Below are 20,236 nucleotides of genomic sequence, written 5' to 3'. Positions count from 1 at the left end.
CAAAGATAGTAGTATTTGTGAAGGCGAACGTATATCTTCCCCAGGCAGAACTTCTACATCGACTCCATTGAGATCATGTAGCCGATTCCTTTGTTTTGGGGTTGTCTATAGCCAGAACGCATGTTCTTTGTGGGTGTCTTGCAAGATATCAAATATGTCTTATAACCAAATTTGTGGCTTTGATGATACATATGAGGAGCATTCTCATCACTCCTTCGAAGGCGGCAAGATTATTGCAAAGAGTGTATGGAGATACCATGTGACAATGATCGTGAAGAAAGATGGAGGTCACCTAGCCCCTTTGTACAAGATCCCTCTCCTCATTCTCTCCATGTTTCATAGAAGGCCCGTTCTACTAGTCTCAAAATGCCACCTATACTTTGGTCACGTAAGGTGGAGTGTATCCTTGATACGTTCGATCTTTGGGAGTTTGTTACCCACCTTATTCCCCATCCAGTGAAGGATTCCACAGTCGGATCATCGATGGATTGTGCTACTTTATGGGATTGGCGCAACTCTTAAGCTTATCTTTCCTCTTTATGAGCTTACATGATTTTGTTTTAGTACATGTGCGAAGATTACAAAAAATAGCAAAGGTGCGGACAAAGCTTGCTTCTTTGTACCATCAAAAGACATTTGTCCACCAGATTACTCTTGAGAAGAAATTATAGATAATCTTTGTTGATGACTTTTCCATGCTAAAGGACCACCTCAACACGCTAGAGCATACGAGGGATGAGCCTGCATCTCTTGGTCAGATGATATCTTTAGAGGATATAGCCATGATTCTTTTGACTCAGGTGTCATCTCCACAATTTGATGTCTTCTACACAAGTCTCTTTACATTGAGGACTTGTGAGAAGCTTCTATGGGAGGAGCATTGTAGGTTTAGGAAAGGGAAAAAAGAAGAGAGGGAAGTCAAAGGCTAAACAATAGGAGAGTTCTTTAGGCTTTGACTCCAATTCGGAGAAGCCTAAATGCCCATACTGTGGGCAAGGGACACATCCAAAGGAGAAATGTTAAAAAAAGTACCCTCGCCTTTGTTTAGGAGTGAAGGATGGAGCTAAATCATCCAAGCCTTTCTCTACTTCTACACCAGCCGCCGTTGCCTATGAGTCCGTGTTTCTTCATATCCATGTGTTAGAGTCTTCTATAGTGGTTGACTCATCTTTCGAGAGCCATTGGCTCATTGATAGTGGCGCTTCGAGTCATATGACTCCATGAGGAAATATGCTACAGTATCTTTGTCCCTTTGAGGGTTTAGTCACCGTTGGTGACATTTGTTTGGTGCCTATTAGTGGTGTTGGCACTTTGTCGTTATTGCTAGATTGTACTTAACCCTCCCATCCAGGATCTGTTTTTTCTTCGGCTTCGAGCTCCATCTAGGATCTGCAAGGGGGTGTTAGTAGTCAAGTTTGTCTTGCTTTATCATCTCCTACCTATGAGCCTTAGTGTGAGTTAGACGAGGGCATTAGGAGCTGTGACATGTTTGTCATATGTTTTTACGGAGGAGGTATCTCAAAATGCATTTCTATGCATTTTCTTCTTTTGTTGGCTTTTTGTGTGCTTTCCCTGAGTAATTTTTGTATTTCCCAAGTTGTCTCCATCTACCAGAAAATATCCAGCCACTGTCACATTTTTGTCATGACCCTAAACATTTTCCTAGCATTTATTGCTGGTTGGGCCAACACTAAATGTTGGTAGGCTCATTTTTAGGCCCCAATGTGTAGGTCGGCCAAATTTTGGGATAGTTGACTATATTGAACCCACACCACCCCCCCCACCCCAACCACCACTTGGCAAATCATCTTTCTTCTTCCTTGGTAGATGCACACTCTAACTCCGTCATATTCCTCTGTCTCTAGTGTTGCCATCATCGTCATCGTGATCTGGTGTCCTCATTGATGTTGTGGGTTTTGCGCAGGGACTAATTAGTTCTCTTTCTGTATTTAGCATTTGTTCCTTGTTTGTTGCATATTTCTTTCTTATTTTCTTGCAATCTCTTTTTGTTTCTTCGTCTTTGTGTTCGTGTTTCCTTTCCATTGCACACTCTCACATGTCCACGAAACATTAGTCACTCCATCTTCAGATGGTGATGCTATAGTCAGCTGTTGAGAAGGATTATGTTAGCAGATTAGTCATTTCATGGTTGAGTCTGTATTTGTGGCACAGTAGGCCGGGCTTAGAGATTATTTAGGCATTTTATTCACCATTGTTTATTGTGGTTTAGGCATTATTTGCAGCCAGTCGGCCAGCATTTAATGTTGGCCGACTAGTCATATTTTAGGTATTTATTTTGGCCTATTTATTGTTAGCCTCCCTCCTCCACATTCATTCATCATTGGACAGTTTCTCGAAGAGAGGGAGCAGGTGCGAGTGCCTCCACAGCCAGTGACTCACATTGTATTTGTATTGTCTCATGTCTTGGTATATGGATTCCATTTCCAGAGCATACATCTGAGTTCTCATCTGTATTGTGTTATCTCTTTCTTTTCTTTTGTCTTGTGTTCAACAATTTATTTTAGCACATGTTTATGCTTCCATTGCTGCACCACTTCTGACATGGTATCAGATTTCAGGATTTGTGTTTTTGCTGCGTTTTCTTGCTGATTTCAGGACTGTTTTCACTCTTATTTATCAGGCAGCTGCTGCTTCAACCAAGCAACCCGTTTTGCCTGTATTTTTTTGCTGATGTCAGCATCCGTACAGCTTATGCTTTTGTTTCAGCCTACGTTTTGGTGTCTTAGCATCTCCTCCTGGTTGGGCAATTGCATTATTAGGCCATTTTTGCCATTTTTGACAGTTAATGACTGCTTTTTTGACTTTTTAACGCAGCTTTTGTCTTATTTTGATAAGATTTTGGGTTATATTGTATGTGAACTCTTGCTTTTTGCAGTTTGTGCTCATGGTTTGGCTGTGCTCGCTCTCCAAATCCCTTCTTTTCTCTACTTCTTTTCTAAATCCTCTCCAGATGGCTTCTCCATACACATCCATTGATGACAAGCTCCATGGACCTGATTATTACAAGTGGAGTGCGGTGACGAAGGCTTGGTTTCCAAAGAAGTCCTACTAGCGGTCACCACCTATACGATAGCTTTAGATGTATGGTCCAAGTTGCAGTTGATGTACAAGGCTCCTTCCACCATGAGGGCTGTTACTCTCTATGGCTAGCTCGAGCAACAACTAAAGTTTGAACCCATGGATTCGATCCAATCATTCCTACTTCGCGTTACCCAACTCCAGGACCAACTTCGCACTATGCAGTCTGCCCTATCAGAGGCACATCTTGTTGATATGGTACTCTACAAGCTTCCTCGGGAGTTTAATGGAGTGGCGAATGCTTTACGGACGCAGACATCTACCACTCCTGTCAGTTTTCTTCATATGTCCTCAATGCTACTTGAGCATGATGCTACTTTGTGACTACAGGGGAGGCTTCCGTCCCATTATGGAGGTTCAGGTGAGGCTTTTGTAGCTTCAGAGAGGGATTCGAAGATGAAGAATCGAAGGCCCAGTGTTATCATTGTGGTAAGAAAGGTCATTTAAGAAAGGACTACAAAGAGTTAGTTGCTTCCAGGAAGAAAAAGGATCAAAAGATGAAGTGGGATGTGGCCTCCTTCGATAAGTCCTCATCTGTCTCAGATTCTAACTCAGCTTCTCCGGCCAAGGCGAAGTACAAGGTACGGAAGGGATCTTCTTTTTCGGATCGTGGGAAGGGCTTGGTAGCCCCTTCCTCAGCTGCTTTCTAGTGGTGGTGATGGGGTCATCTCTCACGACTCTCCAGTGCCAGAGAGGGAGTGAGAGGGTAGTGAGATGGGGCAACGGTGCCTTATCTATATTTCTATACAAATGCATAGGATCCAGAGAGGAACATCCCTGATGCATTGACCGAAGTCTGGTAGGTACAAACCCTGGAGCTAGGATTGAAGTCCAGGTTCATGATGGGCTGGTTACTTGATACAGAGCGGGTGACTTTCGTCTGGAGCTCACATGAGGGGACACTTTGGCAGTCTGACCAAAGAAGGGAAATTCATGGTCATGTATGTGCTGCGGCATTGGTGAAGGCCGGTCTTGTATGCTATATCAGAGGCATTGTTGACAGACATTGAGAGCTGTTATGATCTTCTCTATCTTTAGGAGCTGGTATGATCGACATCGACATTAGGTTCTCTCAAGTCCAGGTTCATGATGGGCTGGTTACTTGATACAGAGCGGGTGGCTTTCGTCTGGAGCTCACATGAGGGGACACTTTGGCAGTCTGACCAAAGAAGGGAAATTCATGGTCATGTATGTGCTGCGGCATTGGTGAAGGCCGGTCTCGTATGCTATATCAGAGGCATTGTTGATAGACATTGAGAGCTGTTATGATCTTCTTTATCTTTAGGAGCTGGTACGATCGACATCGACATTAGGTTCTCTCCAAGGCACCTTGGTGGTGGCTTTCGCACCCACTACTTGGGAATCCATGGTTCTACTATGATGAACATTGTTGTCTGTACTATGATGTGACATTATCATTGTATATTGTATTGTATCAGATCACCCATGATCTGAGAGAGGGTGTTAGCAGATTAGTCAGTTCATGGTTGAGTCTGTACTTGTGGTACAGTAGGCTGGGCTTAGAGATTATTTAGGCATTTTATTTGCCATTGTTTATCGTGGTTTTGGCATTATTTGCAGCGAGTCGGCCAGCAGATTATTTAGGCATTTTATTTGCCATTGTTTATTGTGGTTTAGACAGTATTTGCAGCCAGTCGGCCAGCATTTAATGCTGGCCGACCAGTCATATTTTAGGCATTTATTTTGGCCTATTTATTGTCAGCCTCCCTCCTCCACATTCATTCATGACTGGACAGTTCTTGGAGAGAGGGAGCAGGTGCCAGTGCCTCCATAGCCGGTGACTCACATTGTATCTGTATTGTCTCATGTCTTGGTATATGGATTCCATTTCCCGAGCATACATCTGAGTTCTCATCTGTATTGTGTTATCTCTTTCTTTTCTTTTGTCTTGTGTTCAACAATTTATTTTAGCATATGTTTATGCTTTCACTGTTGCACCACTTCTGACAGATTATAGATTTCTCACTTGCAGTTATGACATGTTTATGGTTGATTCAATATTTAATGCTACTAAAACGCAATATATATGATATTTTGATAGTGGGGCATCTAGGCACATCACTTCTTTGAAGTGTTTGTTCACATCCATGCAATCGGCCCTTGCGGAGAAGAGAGTTTCTTCTGCGAACAACTCTAGTTTGTGGCATTGGTACAACTGTGATCATTGCTATAGATGGATAAGATTTTTAGCTTATGGATGTATTATTTGTGCCTGGCATTACTAAATACCTTCTTTTAGTTTCAGCTTTCAATTAGCAAGGCTTTCAAGTCATCTTTGACGATGAGAAATGCATTGTCAGAGATAGAGAGCTCGATTATGCTTTTCGGTTGTTAGGTACTTTGTATAATCTCTTTTTGTTGCATACTTATGAGAAGAGATCTCATCATGCTTTGGTAGTTGGCACACTTATTACCGCTATGTAGAATGTAGAGCTTTGGCACTTTAAACACTCGGTTGCAAAATTGGAAGCAAAAACAGGTTTAAAGGTGCAAACTACATACGATTCGAGGGGGGGAGTATATATCTCGTGCATTTGAGACGTTCTTGCTTAAGCATCGCATTACACATTGGGCCAATGTGAGGATGACACCTCATCAGAATGGAGTGGTTAAAAGAAAGAATTGCACACTCATGGATGACCAGATGTACATTGAAAAGCGAAGGGTTGCCACATAAGTTTTGGCTTAAGGGCCTCCAATGTGCAAATCATGTACATAATCTTGTTTCAACTAAGGTACTTAAGACAATCACTCCTTATGAGGCATTGCATGATAGGAAGCCGAAGGTTGATTACTTTTGCATGTTTGGATGTATAGCATATGCTCATGTACCTAAAAAGTTTCGTGGAAAGCTAGATGATAAAGCACTTAAGGATACTTTTGTTGGATACAGTTCGGAGAGGAAAGGCTATCGTTTGTATGATCCTTGCATTGGAAAGATTTTTGTTAGCAGAGATGTCATTTTTACTGAAAATGCAGCCTATTCTCAAGATTAGTTTGAGATGTGGGTTACTTATGAGGCTAGTGATTTCTTTAAGGTTCTTTTGCCACTCGCATTGGGATCCACGCTTGCTGTAAATGCAAAAGTAGATATAGTATAGTAAGCTATTGCTAGTCCACCTTTCCTAGACCAGCTCTTGGTTGTGTTAGTTTACCTATGTTAGTCATGTCAGTCTGTCATCTCCTTCTTGTGAGCTCCTCTTAGAGTTTGATGGAGACATAGGAGCTTTGGCAGTTTTAGGTGCATTTTCTTCAATTTTCGGCTTCTTGTGTGCATTTCTAGGTTAGTTTTTGCTTTTCCCAATCTGTCTCTATCTGTTGGACATTGTCCCCACCATCTAGGATTTTTCTGTGGCCTCCTGGTATTTTTTTGGTATTTCTTTCTAGTACATCGGCCAACATTTATTGCACCTATAGGTGCAAGGCGGCCAATTTTTGGCATTGTTGGCTATTTATAGCCAATCTCCCCACTTGCTAGGTACACACTCTTTCTAGTTTTCATTTGTTTTTTCATAGGTGCACAATTGACACTCTGATACTTCGTGCTTATCTTTTGTTGAGGAGCAGCCCAGTCCCCAAAATGTAGGTTTTCTAGCTTGCGTATGCTGGAAACGTAGCCTTTTCAGGATGTTTTGCGTAGATTCGACCACATTTGGCAGTTAGGCGAAACCATTTGGTGGATTGTGACATCATCAGGAGGCTAGGCGGCAACATTTAGGTATACGCAACTGCTTCTAGGCATCAACTGACTTCTCTCTTAGCATTTTACTGAAACACAACTTTCTCTGTGGTGATGACATCCTTTCAATGGTTTGTGACAACATTTTGTGTGCAGGCGGCACATCTTGACTGCTTCTTGCCTTCTGTGCTGTTTTCATCAAAACACAAATTTACGGGTGATTGCAGGATTGAAGATGTCTTATGAGTTTACGAGCTTTGATGACTTAGAGGAGCTTCTTTCCAAACACTATTTTGAGTGGAGATGTGATTATCATGACTATCGTTGGGCAGGACGAGTCTCCCATTTGCGCTCATTCCCCTTCTATTCATTTGTCATAGAAGGCTCTATTTGTAGTGAAGATGTTGTCCTTGATATCCTCAATGCAGGTGCTTGTTTTACTTTCCTTACCCAAAGAAGAAAAACTAGATGTTTCAAACTATTCATTGTGCTCGTGCAAGGTGGAGTGTATACTCGACACCTTTGATCTTTAGGAGCTTGTAAGAAGAATCCCATAGATGGGACTTCTATGGACCTTGTAGCCTTGTGGGATTGACTCAACTCACTAGCAAGATCCTTTCTCTTTATGAGTTTGCAGGATTTTGTTCCTTTGCATATTCGTAGGTTGAAGAACACGTTGGAAGTGTGGAAGAAGCTTGCATCTTTGTATCAACACAAAATGTTTGCCCACAAGATTTCCCTTGAGAAGAAGTTGCGGATGCTTAGTGTTGATGACTCCTCTTCCATGAAGGAGCACATTAATAAGATGGAGGACATGAGAAGTGAGTTTGTCTCTCTTGGTTGGATGATATCCTTAGTAGACATGTCTATGATCCTTTTGACTTAGCTAGCGTTTCATTGGTTGGATGTCTTTTGTACTAGCCTTAACACATCGTGGATCTGTAAGATACTCTTATGGTGGGAGGAGCTTTAACTACTTGTCTTGGAGCATGACAAGCGACTTGGAGAGGTTGGGACCAGTGGCTTTGGCTTCCCTAAGGCATTTACTGCAAACACAGGTGGAGGGAGAAATAATAAGGAGAAGGCTAAGGAAAACAAGCAGGAGGACAGGATAGATGAGAAGAAGGAGAAGAAGCCCAAGTGTCCACATTGTAGTAAGGGCTCTCATCGCGAGGCGAAGTGTTGGTAGGAGTATCTCTATTTGAAGTCAAAGGAGAAGGATTCGAAAGCCACCCCGCTTCTGACGGAGTTTGTTTTTGTGCATGTCTTTGTTGAGGAGGATATAACTCTTCCTTTCTCTGCATAGAAGAAGCCTTGGCTCGTAGACAATGGAGCCTCTTCTCACATGACCTATCAACAGGATTGGCTTTATGACATGAGTGCCAAAGGGGGCATAGTCACTGTTACTAAATTGATTGCTTATTATGCATTCTCTATTTAGTAAATTTATGTCAATAAATTAATGACTCACTTTTCTTAAATTGATTGCTTATTATGCATTCTCTATTTAGTAAATTTATGTCTATAAATTAATGACTTACTTTTCTTTAAGTGTGGATGATGATCTAGCATGGCCATGAGACCATTTAGAGACCAGTATTCCTAGTCTATCACTTAATGGAGTGATCAGAGCAATGTGACGAGGATATCTGGTATAGGCAGTACAAGTTATGAAGGGGGAAGCAAGTGTCTACCAAGTGTAAGAGTGTACACAAGAACCAAGGAGTTACTCATAAATGAAGATGGATTGAGTTCTAAGAAGAAGAAGTGCATCATCATTGTGTATATGTATTTATGTGTGCATCTGAGGAAGCCTGGGAATGTTTACTTGTGTGTAATGAGCATTGCATTCATTTGGGGTCATCCTCTCCCTTACAAGTCAAGGTTTAAGGTATTTTCTCTCTTAATGATTTAAGGAGAGAAGTAATTCTTTTGCTAACAAAGATTAGAGAGGTAATTCTCTCACAAAGAAAGGTAAGAGACGTGATCCTCTGGAAGTGAAGAGAGAAGTAATTTTCCCTTGCTAAGTTCTAAGATAACACAAGCTTTTGTGTGGAAGTCAATCTTAAGGTTTAGGCCAAAGGCAATCTAATGAACTCTCCTTATTTATGACTCAAGGTGGTTGCATGGACCATAAGTTAAGAATAGAGTTTAAAAAGCTGCTTTTCTTAAAATAGACATGGTGAATCTATTTTTAAAATATCTCACGATAGAAAGCCGATCTCTAAAAATGGCCTGCGTGGCTTATAAAAAACGGCGAGCTCTACAACTTTTATATTGGACGTATTTCCATCCAAGCAACGCACAGAGAGATATTCCAAACTTGGTGCTGCGGAGTAGATCCTAGAACAGCCATGTCTTGCATGAAGATCAACCTTTTCAATCTTGGCACTCAAATCTCTCTCCAAGAAGAGAAGCTCTTGGAGCCTATAAAAGGGAGGCTCTCCTTGGGTGTGGATGAGGTGAAGGAAGCATCACTTTGCATGCATGCAAGAGGAGAAGAAAAGGCGGTTCGAGTCGCACAAAGTGTTGCGGAAGCTTTGGCGAATCAAGCTCCAAGAGGAGATCCCTACACATATTGTGTAGGAGAGAAGAAAAGACTCAAGAAGGATCAAAGGGTGCCAACTTTCAAGTTGTGCAAGTGTTAGCCGGTTGTGTACCGTGCAAAGAACCGTGATCTTGTTCCCAAGATCTACAAGTTAAGAACGGGTTTATGTGTAACGAAGGAGCTTGCTCCTTGTCAATAATATAATTATACTCCATAGGAAGGGGAGAGGGGGGGAACATGCCCATCTTCCAGTCCCTACTGTCTTGTTAATCTCTCTATCTCTCTCTCTTTCTCTCTACATCTTTCTTTTCTCTCATCTGTTCTCTCTCTGTGCGAGCATAATATTTACCGTATATCTTTTAAGTATATAAGAAGGTTGAGCGTGTATCTCGGATCTTATGACACTGGTATTAGAGTAGGTCTCTTTGCTTTTCTCAAAGTAAAGGCGACCCTTGCAAGAAGAAGGTAAAGATGGCAATTGATGAAGTGTCTACAAGTGAGCAATTACAGGCTCAATTGATAGAGTATCATAGCTTGTTGGAGATTCCCGAAGTACGCCCATTGATTGACAACTTAAGGACAAGGGAAAAAGCTACTTATGAAGGACCAAATCCTCCAAAAGATGGTGATACTGGAGAAAACACCATTGCACCAACTGATGGTAAAGGTGCAAAGCATCCAATTGCTGAGAAGCTTCCTAGAAGAAAGAGAGACTTTCGGGTCAAGAAGAGTAAAAAGACCTCACCTCGAGTGAGGCGGATAAGGAGGAAGTCATCTCCCTCAGCAACTAGCTACTACCCTGATTACTTAGGTTCCTCCTCCTCCTCCTCATCTTCTAGTTCTTACTCTCTTGGTTATAAGTCTCGTGCAATCCGTAAACAGACAAAGAGGTACCATAAGAGGACCAAGCTTAAGAAGACACAGACTTTCAAGTTCAAGCTTGGGGATAAGGACATAAAGTTTGACTCTTACTCCGGTAAGAAAGATCTTGCTAAGGCGCTAGTCTTTGTCAGACAATTTGAAGTTGTTTTTTTAAATGGTAATTTCTCAGAAAAGTCCAAGCTCAAGCAGGTAGGTACGCACTTGAAAGATACGGCTAGCAATTGGTGGTTGACTCTCATTTTGGAGGGAAGGAAACCTACGACTTGGGAAAAGTTCAAGAAGAAGTTTTATGCTCAGTTCTTGCCTTTTGATTTTGAGAATGATGTCAAGAAGGAGTGGGATTGGCTAGGCTAGAAAGAGCATGGGAAGGTCACTAGTTATGTGGACAAGTTTTGGTCTACTTTTCTCACGGTTATTTCTTATAACGATTTAGATTGTTGGAGACTTAGATACTTGGTCTACTAGTGGACATTGTTTCTTTTTGGGCCGTTCATGCATTTCATGGCTTAGTTAAAAAAACAACCTATAGTGGCTACCTTGTCTTGTGAGGTTGAGTACACAACGACCTTCACAACAATAGTTGATTGTGTATGGATGTGTAGATTGCTAGCTATCTATAGGTTTTGTTGGAGGCTCCTACACCAATTCTCTCAAACAATCAAGAGTGCTATTGCAGTAGCATGAAATCTTGTATTTCATACTTGCATGAAACACATTGATATTTACTACCACTATGTTAGAGAGAGATCTTATGTTGGAGAGATTAGCTTGATGCTTCTTTCCACACAGGAAAATTTTGCAAGTTTAAGGCTTTCTACAAGTCCTTAAACTTATTACCCTTGGATGATTGATGATCCTTGTGTTTCGTCACATTAGCATTGCACGGGGTTGTTAGAATTTGCCAATTCTTGGCAGTGCCCAATGTAATTCATGTGGTGTGTGGACACTTATTAAAGTGTCAAAGTGCGGTGTGTCTTAGGACTTTAAATGTGGTGACACTAGGCTCTAGAGTTAAGTTAGTTCAATTCTAATTAGGGTATGGGAGGTTGGTTAGGTCGACCTTAGACTTCAGTTGTACTTCATATTTTCATTGTGCCATTCTCTTTCGAGCTATTTTCTCTTCAGCTCACACTGCCTACTATCTACTGTTTCTCATTTCTCTCTTGTCCATAGCCAACTGATTCTCACATTTTCCACACGTCACACCCACACAACACCCACCCACCCACCTGAATCTAGTGCCCTCATTGATGACTTGGGTTGTGTCTGGGGAGTGATCAGTTTGCCATTGTATTCAGCCTTCATTCAGATCAGGGTTGCCACATTCGATGGTGTACGATTAGTACTGTCCGATATTAGTATGGTACTAATCAGACTAATAAATCTTGGACCTATGTCCGATGAAAGAAATTTTACATATAAATTTAATACAAAACTGAATGTTGGGACTCAAAGTAATACACTTTAAACATTTAGAGACTTTATACTAGAAGTTTACATGTTAAGAGCTTGAGGATAGAGAAGATCACTGATGGAGAGCTTGAAAGTGGAGGCAGGGTGGAGAGATGGAGAAGGAGAGCTTAAGGGAGTGGGGTTAGAGAGCTTGAGGAGAGAGAGTTGTGAGGGGTGAGAGGATCGAGGTGCAGCTGAGAGTGCAGTAGACAGTGTGAGAGTGAGTGAGACAGAGTGAAGCACGACACCCAAAAAAATAGATTGAAAGAGTGTAGAATGAAAGTACAAAGTACAACCCTTAAATCTTAGGGTTGTAGAGGGTGTTCACACCCGAACACGGTAACATAAGCACATAAGAAAATAAGACTATAAGTCTGGGGGAAAAAACCTCTCCTACCGAGAGTAAAAAGTGCCCCAGTGTCCAACTGATCACCGACACTCCCATATGAGCGTAGGCTTAAGTGAGACGTGAGTCAAATACCCGACAAAACCCCTTGGAGTGAAGAGTGATCAAGAGTACAAGGATCATCCGCCACCAAAGGATATCAAATTTAAAGCATCGCGAAATGCTTCAAATTTGTCATGAGGAAGAGCTTTGGTGAAGATGTCTGCCACATTACTGGTGGCAGGACAATAGACAAGGCTGATATCACCTGCATGTAGGCTCTCTCTGACAAAGTGATAATGGATCTCAATGTGTTTCGTGCGGGCATGAAACAATGGGTTCCGTGCCACTGCAATGGCACTCTGACTGTCAGTGAACAAAGGAGTAGGCTCCGTAACAGATACATCCAGATCAGCTAGCAAGCGTCTAAGCCATACGCATTCAACTGTGGTAGTGAAAGCTGCCTTGTATTCAGCTTCACATGATGATGTGGCAACAGTGGATTGTTTCTTGCTAAGCCAAGAAATGCAAGAAGAGCCAAGAAAGAAACAATTGCCACTAGTGGAGTGACGTGTATCATAATCACTAGCCCAATCAGAATCACTGTAAGCATGTAACTGCAGGGGGTACAAACTGGCTTGCAATCCTATAAGCCAAACTTCTCAAGAAGCTGCCCAATATACCTTGACTGTGATAGCCCAATACCTCGAGCATCATGTATGAACTGGATGCCCGAGTAGTAATGCAAAATTCCCAAGTCAAACATGTCAAAAGTTTGCTGCAAATTTTGTTTGAATGCTGAAATCTGATCAGCATGTGTTCCAGTGAGCAAAAGGTCATCAACATAAAGACATATAATCAGCATAGATTCCCCTTCTTTACATACGTAAAGGGTAGACTCAGATGAGTTGTTTAGAAACCTTTGACCAAGCAAGAAAGCATCTATTTTTGCATACCAAGCTCTAGGAGCTTGTTTCAAACCATATAGTGTCTTTTTGAGCTTGCAAACCAAATGTTCTGAGCCTTCAATTGCAAAACCAATGGGCTGCTGTACATAAACTTCCTCTTGAAGTTCCCCATGTAAAAATGCAGTCTTGATATCCAGCTGATGCACTTTCCAACCATAATGTGCAGCCAAAGCAATCATAGACCTGATGGTCGTCATACGGGAAGTAGGAGCAAATGTCTCCTCATAGTCAATGGCCTTTTTCTGTGCGTAGCCTTTAGCTACAAGCCGTGCCTTGTATTTATCAATGGATCCATCTGCTTTTCTTTTTAGTTTGTAGACCCATTTCGTTCCAATGGCTTTCTTCCCAAATGGCAAAGACACCAAATCCCAAGTTTGATTCTTAGTGATAGAATCTAATTCAGCTTGCATTGCTGCCATCCAATGCACACTGTGTTGTGCATCCTCAAAACATTCAGGCTCTTCATTATCAAAAGTACTTGCTACCATAACAAACTCCATGGTATGTGCTGAATCATGCAAACGAGTTTGCCTTCTAGTACGACGAGCCATGGGTGCATCCAAATGACTATCTTGCATAGTCTGCAAATACCATCTAGGTATCTGTCTAGCTTCCTGACTGTGTGCAAGCTCTTGCTGAATTTCAGTTTCAGCATTATGCTGAATATTCCGATCAGCCAATGGCCGAATTTCTGCACTTTCCATAGGAGCAGCTGGCTGAACATTAGGTTCATTTTCTGAAGCTCCAGCTGAATCACCAAAAGTAATGGGCAGCAGCCCTTCAAAAACATCACGGGCAGCCTGATATGTGTCCAAACCAGCCAAGGATAATTCTGATTTTTCATAAAAAACAACATCCCTGCTGACAAAAATCTTCTTTGTAACGGGATCATAGAGTTTGTAGCCTTTGCTCTCACTGCTATATCCCATAAAAATGCACTTAACAGCCTTGTTGTCCAACTTTTTTCTAAGTACCTGTGGAATATGGGCATAGGCAAGACACCCAAAGGTACAGAAGTGGCCAACAGAAAGTTTACGGTTGTTCCAAGTCTCAAAAGGTGTGATGGTCTTCAAGGCTTTGGTAGGGCATCTGTTCAAAATATGGCAAGCACACATGACTGCTTCCATCCAAAAACTATGAGGCAAGCTCTTTGCCTTTAGCATACATTTGGCCATCTCCATGAGTGACCGACTCTTCCTCTCTGCTACCCGATTCTGCTGTGGAGTATAGGCAGTAGTGTACTGATGGACTATGCCTTTATGCTTCAAAAAAGAATTCAGCATAGAGGACATGTATTCCCCCCCTCGGTCTGAACGGATGGTCTTAATTTTGCATCCAGATTGATTTTCAACAAGTGCAGTGAAAGCCAAAAATGCATCATACACTTCTAGCTTCTTTTTCAAACAGTAGACCCAGCAAAAACGTGTAAAGTCATCAATGAATGTCACAAAATAGTAACAACCACCCAATGACATTGTTTGCATAGGCCCACAAACATCTGAATGCACCAACTGCAATCTGGTTGTTGCTCTGAAAGCAATATCACGGGGAAATGAGAAACGATGCATTTTCCCCAAAATGCATTCCTCGCATAAGTGCTCAGGAGGTCTCTCCAAGAGAGGTAAGCCATCCAGCATGTGAGTACGCTCCAAAAGCATCAAGCTGCCGAAGTTTACATGCCCCGAACGAGCATGCCATAACTCCGCCTGTATCATAGCAGGAGTAAGAGTGGATGTCAAGTATGCCGACTGATCTATTGAAAGAGCATCCAACTCATATAAACCATGACACAAAGATCCTGTCAAGACCAAAGTCATGCGCTCTTTATCTCTAACCATGCAACGGTCATCATCAAATGTGACTTGCAAACCACAACGTGCCAAAGAGAAAATAGATAGCAAATTCTTCTTGATCCCAAGTACAAACAAAGCATCCTACAGGCGGAGAATAGAGCCATCAATGGCTGTGAGCTGAATCTCCCCAATACCACGAACAGGGTATGATGCATTATTGGCACACTATACAGATTTCCCAGCGGGAGGTGCACTAACTGAAGTAAACAAATCTTTGCGAGATGTAATATGCCTAGAAGTACCACTGTCAAAGAACCAAGTGTCTACATCTTCTGTAGAGCTAAGTGCTCTATCAGCCCAAGAGATGTCATAACTGCAAGTGTAAAAACAATAGTCCTTGTCTACAACAAAGGACGCGGACTCACTAGCAGTGGAAGGAGTAGTAGAAACAGACATTCCTGACTCCTTCTTCTTCTCTTTGGCAATGCGCTTCCTGCACTCAGTGATATAGTGGCCTGGCTTCTTACAATAATGACATTTTCCCTTTTTAGCTTGCGTGCCTCCTTGTGTCTGATTCTGTGATGTGCCAGAAGTACTAGAATTTTGTGGACCATTTTTTACCTTGCTGTTTTTGCCTTTCTGTCTTGCCACAAAAGCCTGCTCAGAGACTATAGCATCCAACCAGCTGAATAAAAGTGAGTGGGTGCTCGGTAATCCTCATGGTGAGGTTCAAGGCAATATGAAAAGACAAGTACGAAGGAGGTAAGGAATTCAAGGTGGTGGATATCAACTGTGCATCCGAAAAGTACTCATCTACATTGATGAGCTGCTTCCGCAAGTCCTGAATCTTATTCAAGTGATCCTGCATAGAATCACCCTCATTCATCTTTAAAGTCTCTAACTCTTTCTTCAAGAAAGAGATTCGAGTCTCATTCTTTCCTGCAAACATATGCTCCAAAGTCAGCCATGCATCTCGTGAAGAAGATGCTGAATGAATGTGAGGGATGATGGACCGCTGAACTGCCAAAGCAATCAGCGACAAAGCCTATGCATGTCGTGTATCCCAAGCTTTTTGAGCTGCAGTTCTTGGAGGAAGTGGCTGAGGTGGAGCGGGCTGAGGTCCCCGTTGTCCACGTGCCCCTTGAGGAGGAGTAACGGGAGCTACAACTCCCGGTCTAGTTTCCTCTCCACTGACATAATCCCATAAATTCTTAGCCACTAATACATTCTTCATCATGAATGACCATAGCGAATAATTGTTTCCATCCAATCTGTCTTCCTTGGATACATAGGTAAATACATCACCTCCTTGATTTGCCATGATGACAAATTTCCAAAGACAAATGAGCAATGTCAAAGCAGCAAGGGCTGGAAATCTGCAAATTTCCAGAAATTGCAGCAAGCACACTTCTGCAATTAATGTGCAAGGGTGTACTTTGTCAAGAACTGTCTCTAATGCACGCTTCCCAAGGTGCAAACAGTGCTCAACAACACTGTAATGTCAAAATCCCCAAAATTTCTGCCAAAAAATTTGTCACAAATACCCCAGAATGTGCATTTAATGTGTCTCTGTCACAGACACAAGCACATGTCCCAATGCAGAAAACTGATCCTGCTGCTGCACGAACTCCTGTGTTGAAATAAAAAATGCAAAATGTTACCTCTGCAGAATGATTGCAGCTGACTGACGACGGGCACGGATCCCGAGGCAATGTTTGCGCACAGGAACAGGCTGGTGAACCTGGTGGTGGGCTGCTGCAGGTACAGGAGGCGGCGTCCTACGGACAGGTGGCTCGTGCAGGGCAGTGGCGCGCGCAGGCAGTACTGGCGCACGCTGACAGGTGGCGCGCTGGGCAGAGGAGGCGTGCCTGCAGCTGGTGGTGACTGCAGACCTGGTGACGGGAGCTGGCGGCTGGGGCAAAAGGTACAGTTGGGGGCTGCAGACTGCAGACAGGTGGCTGAGCTCAGAGCTGAGCTCTGATACCACATGTGAGGGGTGAGAGGATCGAGGTGCAGTTGAGAGTGCAGTAGATAGTGTGAGAGTGAGTGAGACAGAGTGAAGCATGACACCCAAAAAAATAGATTGAAAGAGTGTAGAATGAAAGTACAAAGTACAACCCTTAAACCTTAGGGTAAACCTTAGGGTTGTAGGGGGTGTTCACACCCGAACACGGTAAGTGCCCATAAGTGTGTAACATAAGCACATAAGAAAATAAGACTATAAGTCTGGGGGAAAAAACCTCTCCTACCGAGAGTAAAAAGTGCCCTAGTGTCCTACTGATTACCGACACTCCCATATGAGCATAGGCGTAAGTGAGGTGTGAGTCAAATAGCCAACAAGAGTTTGAGAATAGAGAGCTTAAAAGTTGAGCTTGATATTTGAATTTGAAATTAGCGAGGGAGAGAATATATTGCTAGAGAGAGAGAGAGAGAGAGAGAGAGAGAGAGAGAGAGAGAGAGAGTTTATTGGGGTATGTACATGTGTGTTGTGGAGAGGAAGCGTAAACAACAACCAACAATTTACCCCAAAAGTGACTCCAAATGGTCACAAAGAGGCACTTGAAACAGTCGGACAGTTTCCATCAGACGTGTTATCCTGGACAGGACGGATCAGACGAGTTGACCCGTTTGTCAGACGTGGACAACTAGGATTCAGATTTAATGCAAATTTTATCGCTTCATTCTCTTCAGCCATCTGTTGTCTCTTTTGATTGTTGGGGACATCAACATATAAAAACCCCAACACACCAACCCAACCCAACAACAAACCAGCATCCACACACCCCACCCACCACAAAAAGAAAAAAAAGGATGCATGCAGAGTCTTTGAAATGTATAAACTCACATCTTTGTGTGTGAGCGCGCACATGTTTGTGATAGTACGATCCACTTACATCTTTACTCAACCACATCTGATGCATAGGTCTTGTGAATATGAAAGTTACATGTTAGCTGTGTGTATTGCGGTCTCATTCCCCATCCCTGTCCCCGTCCTGATACATGTTACTGCTAGGGCAAGATGTGGGAGCAATTTTGTTAAAAGCAGCCTGGTACGAAATGCAACCATTTAGCATCTCCAAAGAAGCTATCGTCTTGTAGAGAAAGAGAGCAGAGACCGGTATGGATGCTTTAGTCAAATTAACTGACCCAAAGTGCACTGATATCAAGCACACTGCATGCCTCTTGCTTGGATAGGGTGCACAAGTTCTGCCCACTTTACACTTTCTGTGGGAACCTATGTTGCCACTATGTTTTCACCTTACGAACCTGCCAAACAGATAAGTTGGAATATGAGAGCGAGCTTCACATTGGATCTGCAGGGATATAGACACTTAAAACAATCTATTTAAAATGTTCCTGATTGTCTACAAGCATTCAAGGTCCATGAATTTTGAAGAATCTGTATGCAGTATTACTGGTTGTCTATAAACACTTAAAAGTTAACAGGCAAATCCTTGTATATTGTGCAGATCTTCTGAAACACGACAAGGTTCTTAGCAAGAAGCAACCTATGGCACATCTGAAGACTGTTCCTGAGTATATGCGAGATCCTACAACTGAGGCTGCCAGCAAGGCCGTCAAACTCGCAAGAGCGGCCATTGGGCAGACAGCATCTAGACACAAAAGGAGAAAAAGGTTCAGGACAGACGATCCTCTGAAGACCTTTGCAGTCAATGTGAGTAGAGAACGTTTTCTTATCACATATTGCAATATTATAGGTAATATAATAATGCTTGTTTTGATGAGATTTTTGGGGCTTGTTTGTTTGTTTTTCTGGTTTTTGTTTGGGCAGGCGAAGAAAGGAAAATCAGAACATGGTGGCATTAAGAGTGCTCTGTGGGGTCGCAAGAAAGAGAAAGGCAAGGCTTCCAAACATAAAAAGAAGCATAGACGTCACAAGTAGGACATTGTGTACTTTGAACGTCCGTGCAACAGATGGAAGTTCTTATATTGGTAGATGGAAGATGTAACAGAAGCAGGGTAGGAGCACGCTGCCATGACAGGAGCAGCAGTGCAAATACAACGTAAGTTGACAAAAGAGAGTAGTCTTAGACATTCAAAAGAAGGCTCTTCTGGGTTCTGCACAGGTGTGTATATACGAGAGAGAGAGAGAGAGAGAGAGAGAGAGAGAGAGAGAGAGAGAGTTTTTTGGTTAGACTATTATCATTCTCAATCTTTGCAGCAGAATTCAGCCATTAGGCATTTGAGTGCACAACAGTCAGAGCCCTGTATTGGGTTCATTCTCAAGATCTCAATGCAATCCTTCCATCTCGCGATCGTAAGAAACCTGACAATGGGTCTTTGTCAAGATTACTCGTGGAAAAACAACCTGGGCCGGCTTGGACCTTTAAAGACAGAACCAGAGTGATCAGCGGTTGACAAAGAAAGGACCCCAGTTAGCGAAGTGCTCCATAGAGACCAGGCGCAAGACCCTGGTGGTGACAACGATGCATAAGCTATTTACAGTGCTCTGTGAAACCCAATGAAAGGATGAAGGAAAGAAAAGGGACGTTAGAACATCTTTTTTTCGAGTATACGGCAAACAACTACTAATACCAGGTTATGGTCATACGTGAGCCGTACTAAAGTGAGGTTAACAAGTGTTAAGAAGCGATCCAATTACAAGCATGACATCTCTTTCTAATGCTCAAATTTGCACTCCAGCATAGACATAAGATATAAATACATTCATTCAAGTACATTATGAGGAGGCTTTGTACATAGAATGGAGTATTTGGTTTATTGCTCTTTTTTAATGGTTTTTTTTTTTGGGGGGAGGGGGGGGGGGGGGATATATGATGGGGAAAGAGAGAATAAAGAAGAAAGTGATATTAACATTCTTTAAGTCGGTCAAATGTGCATAGGGCAAAATGGTATAATTCAAGATGTCAATTTAATCCACTTTTGAGTGCCATTAGTAAGAATTGGAATGAATTACTATGGCTATAAGAAATCCTATACGAGATAATGACCTTAAAGTCTTCTAATGCTTATGCTCTTTTAAACTCTTGTCTGGTGTTTTGCATGGTTATAAGAGCTAGACGAGTTAGTGACTCTAAAGTAGCCTAATGCAAGTTTTGCCCCCTCTAGAAACTTCTTATTTACTCTCTTCTAGTTGATTTCAATTGTGCTAGTGTGAGCTCATTTGTGATCCACATCTTTATTTCCTTGATACATTTGAGAGAGAGAGAGAGAGAGAGAGAGAGAGAGAGAGAGAGAGAGAGAGAGAGTGTGTGTGTGTGTGTGAATATATATCATTTATTAAAAAGCCAAAATAATATGACACCATGAATTGCAATCATTTATATGATGGTACATTTGTTTGAAAAGAATTGTAAATGAAAATGTAATTAACATATAAGAAGACTAAGATCTATGAATAAGGAGAAATGTAGTTGACAAATAAAG

The 20,236-nt window shown here is 42.2% G+C and overlaps 1 protein-coding gene across 2 annotated transcripts in view; it reads left to right on the top strand.

Annotated features, from left to right (window-relative positions):
• Positions 1-18,773, top strand: part of LOC148017186 (P-loop containing nucleoside triphosphate hydrolases superfamily protein) — a 63,665-nt gene extending 44,892 nt beyond the window's left edge. Inside the window, exons 14-15 of one of the 2 annotated variants that reach the window (XM_087663071.1) lie at positions 18,298-18,503; positions 18,621-18,773. In XM_087663071.1, the coding sequence (XP_087519197.1) occupies positions 18,298-18,503; positions 18,621-18,731 (317 nt within the window). In that variant the 3' untranslated portion in view covers positions 18,732-18,773. Of the gene's footprint in view, positions 1-18,297; positions 18,504-18,620 lie in introns of those variants that run through there. The other variant, XR_015687887.1, reaches the window with a different exon arrangement.
• Positions 18,774-20,236: the final 1,463 nt, after the last annotated feature.

Source organism: Lygodium microphyllum, chromosome 22, assembly GCF_053477565.2.
Source record: "Lygodium microphyllum isolate KBCC chromosome 22, Lygodium_microphyllum_v1.1.10, whole genome shotgun sequence".
NCBI lineage: Eukaryota > Viridiplantae > Streptophyta > Polypodiopsida > Schizaeales > Lygodiaceae > Lygodium > Lygodium microphyllum.
The sequence above is the reverse complement of the archived record's forward strand: the minus strand, read 5'-3'. Positions and strand labels throughout refer to the sequence as shown.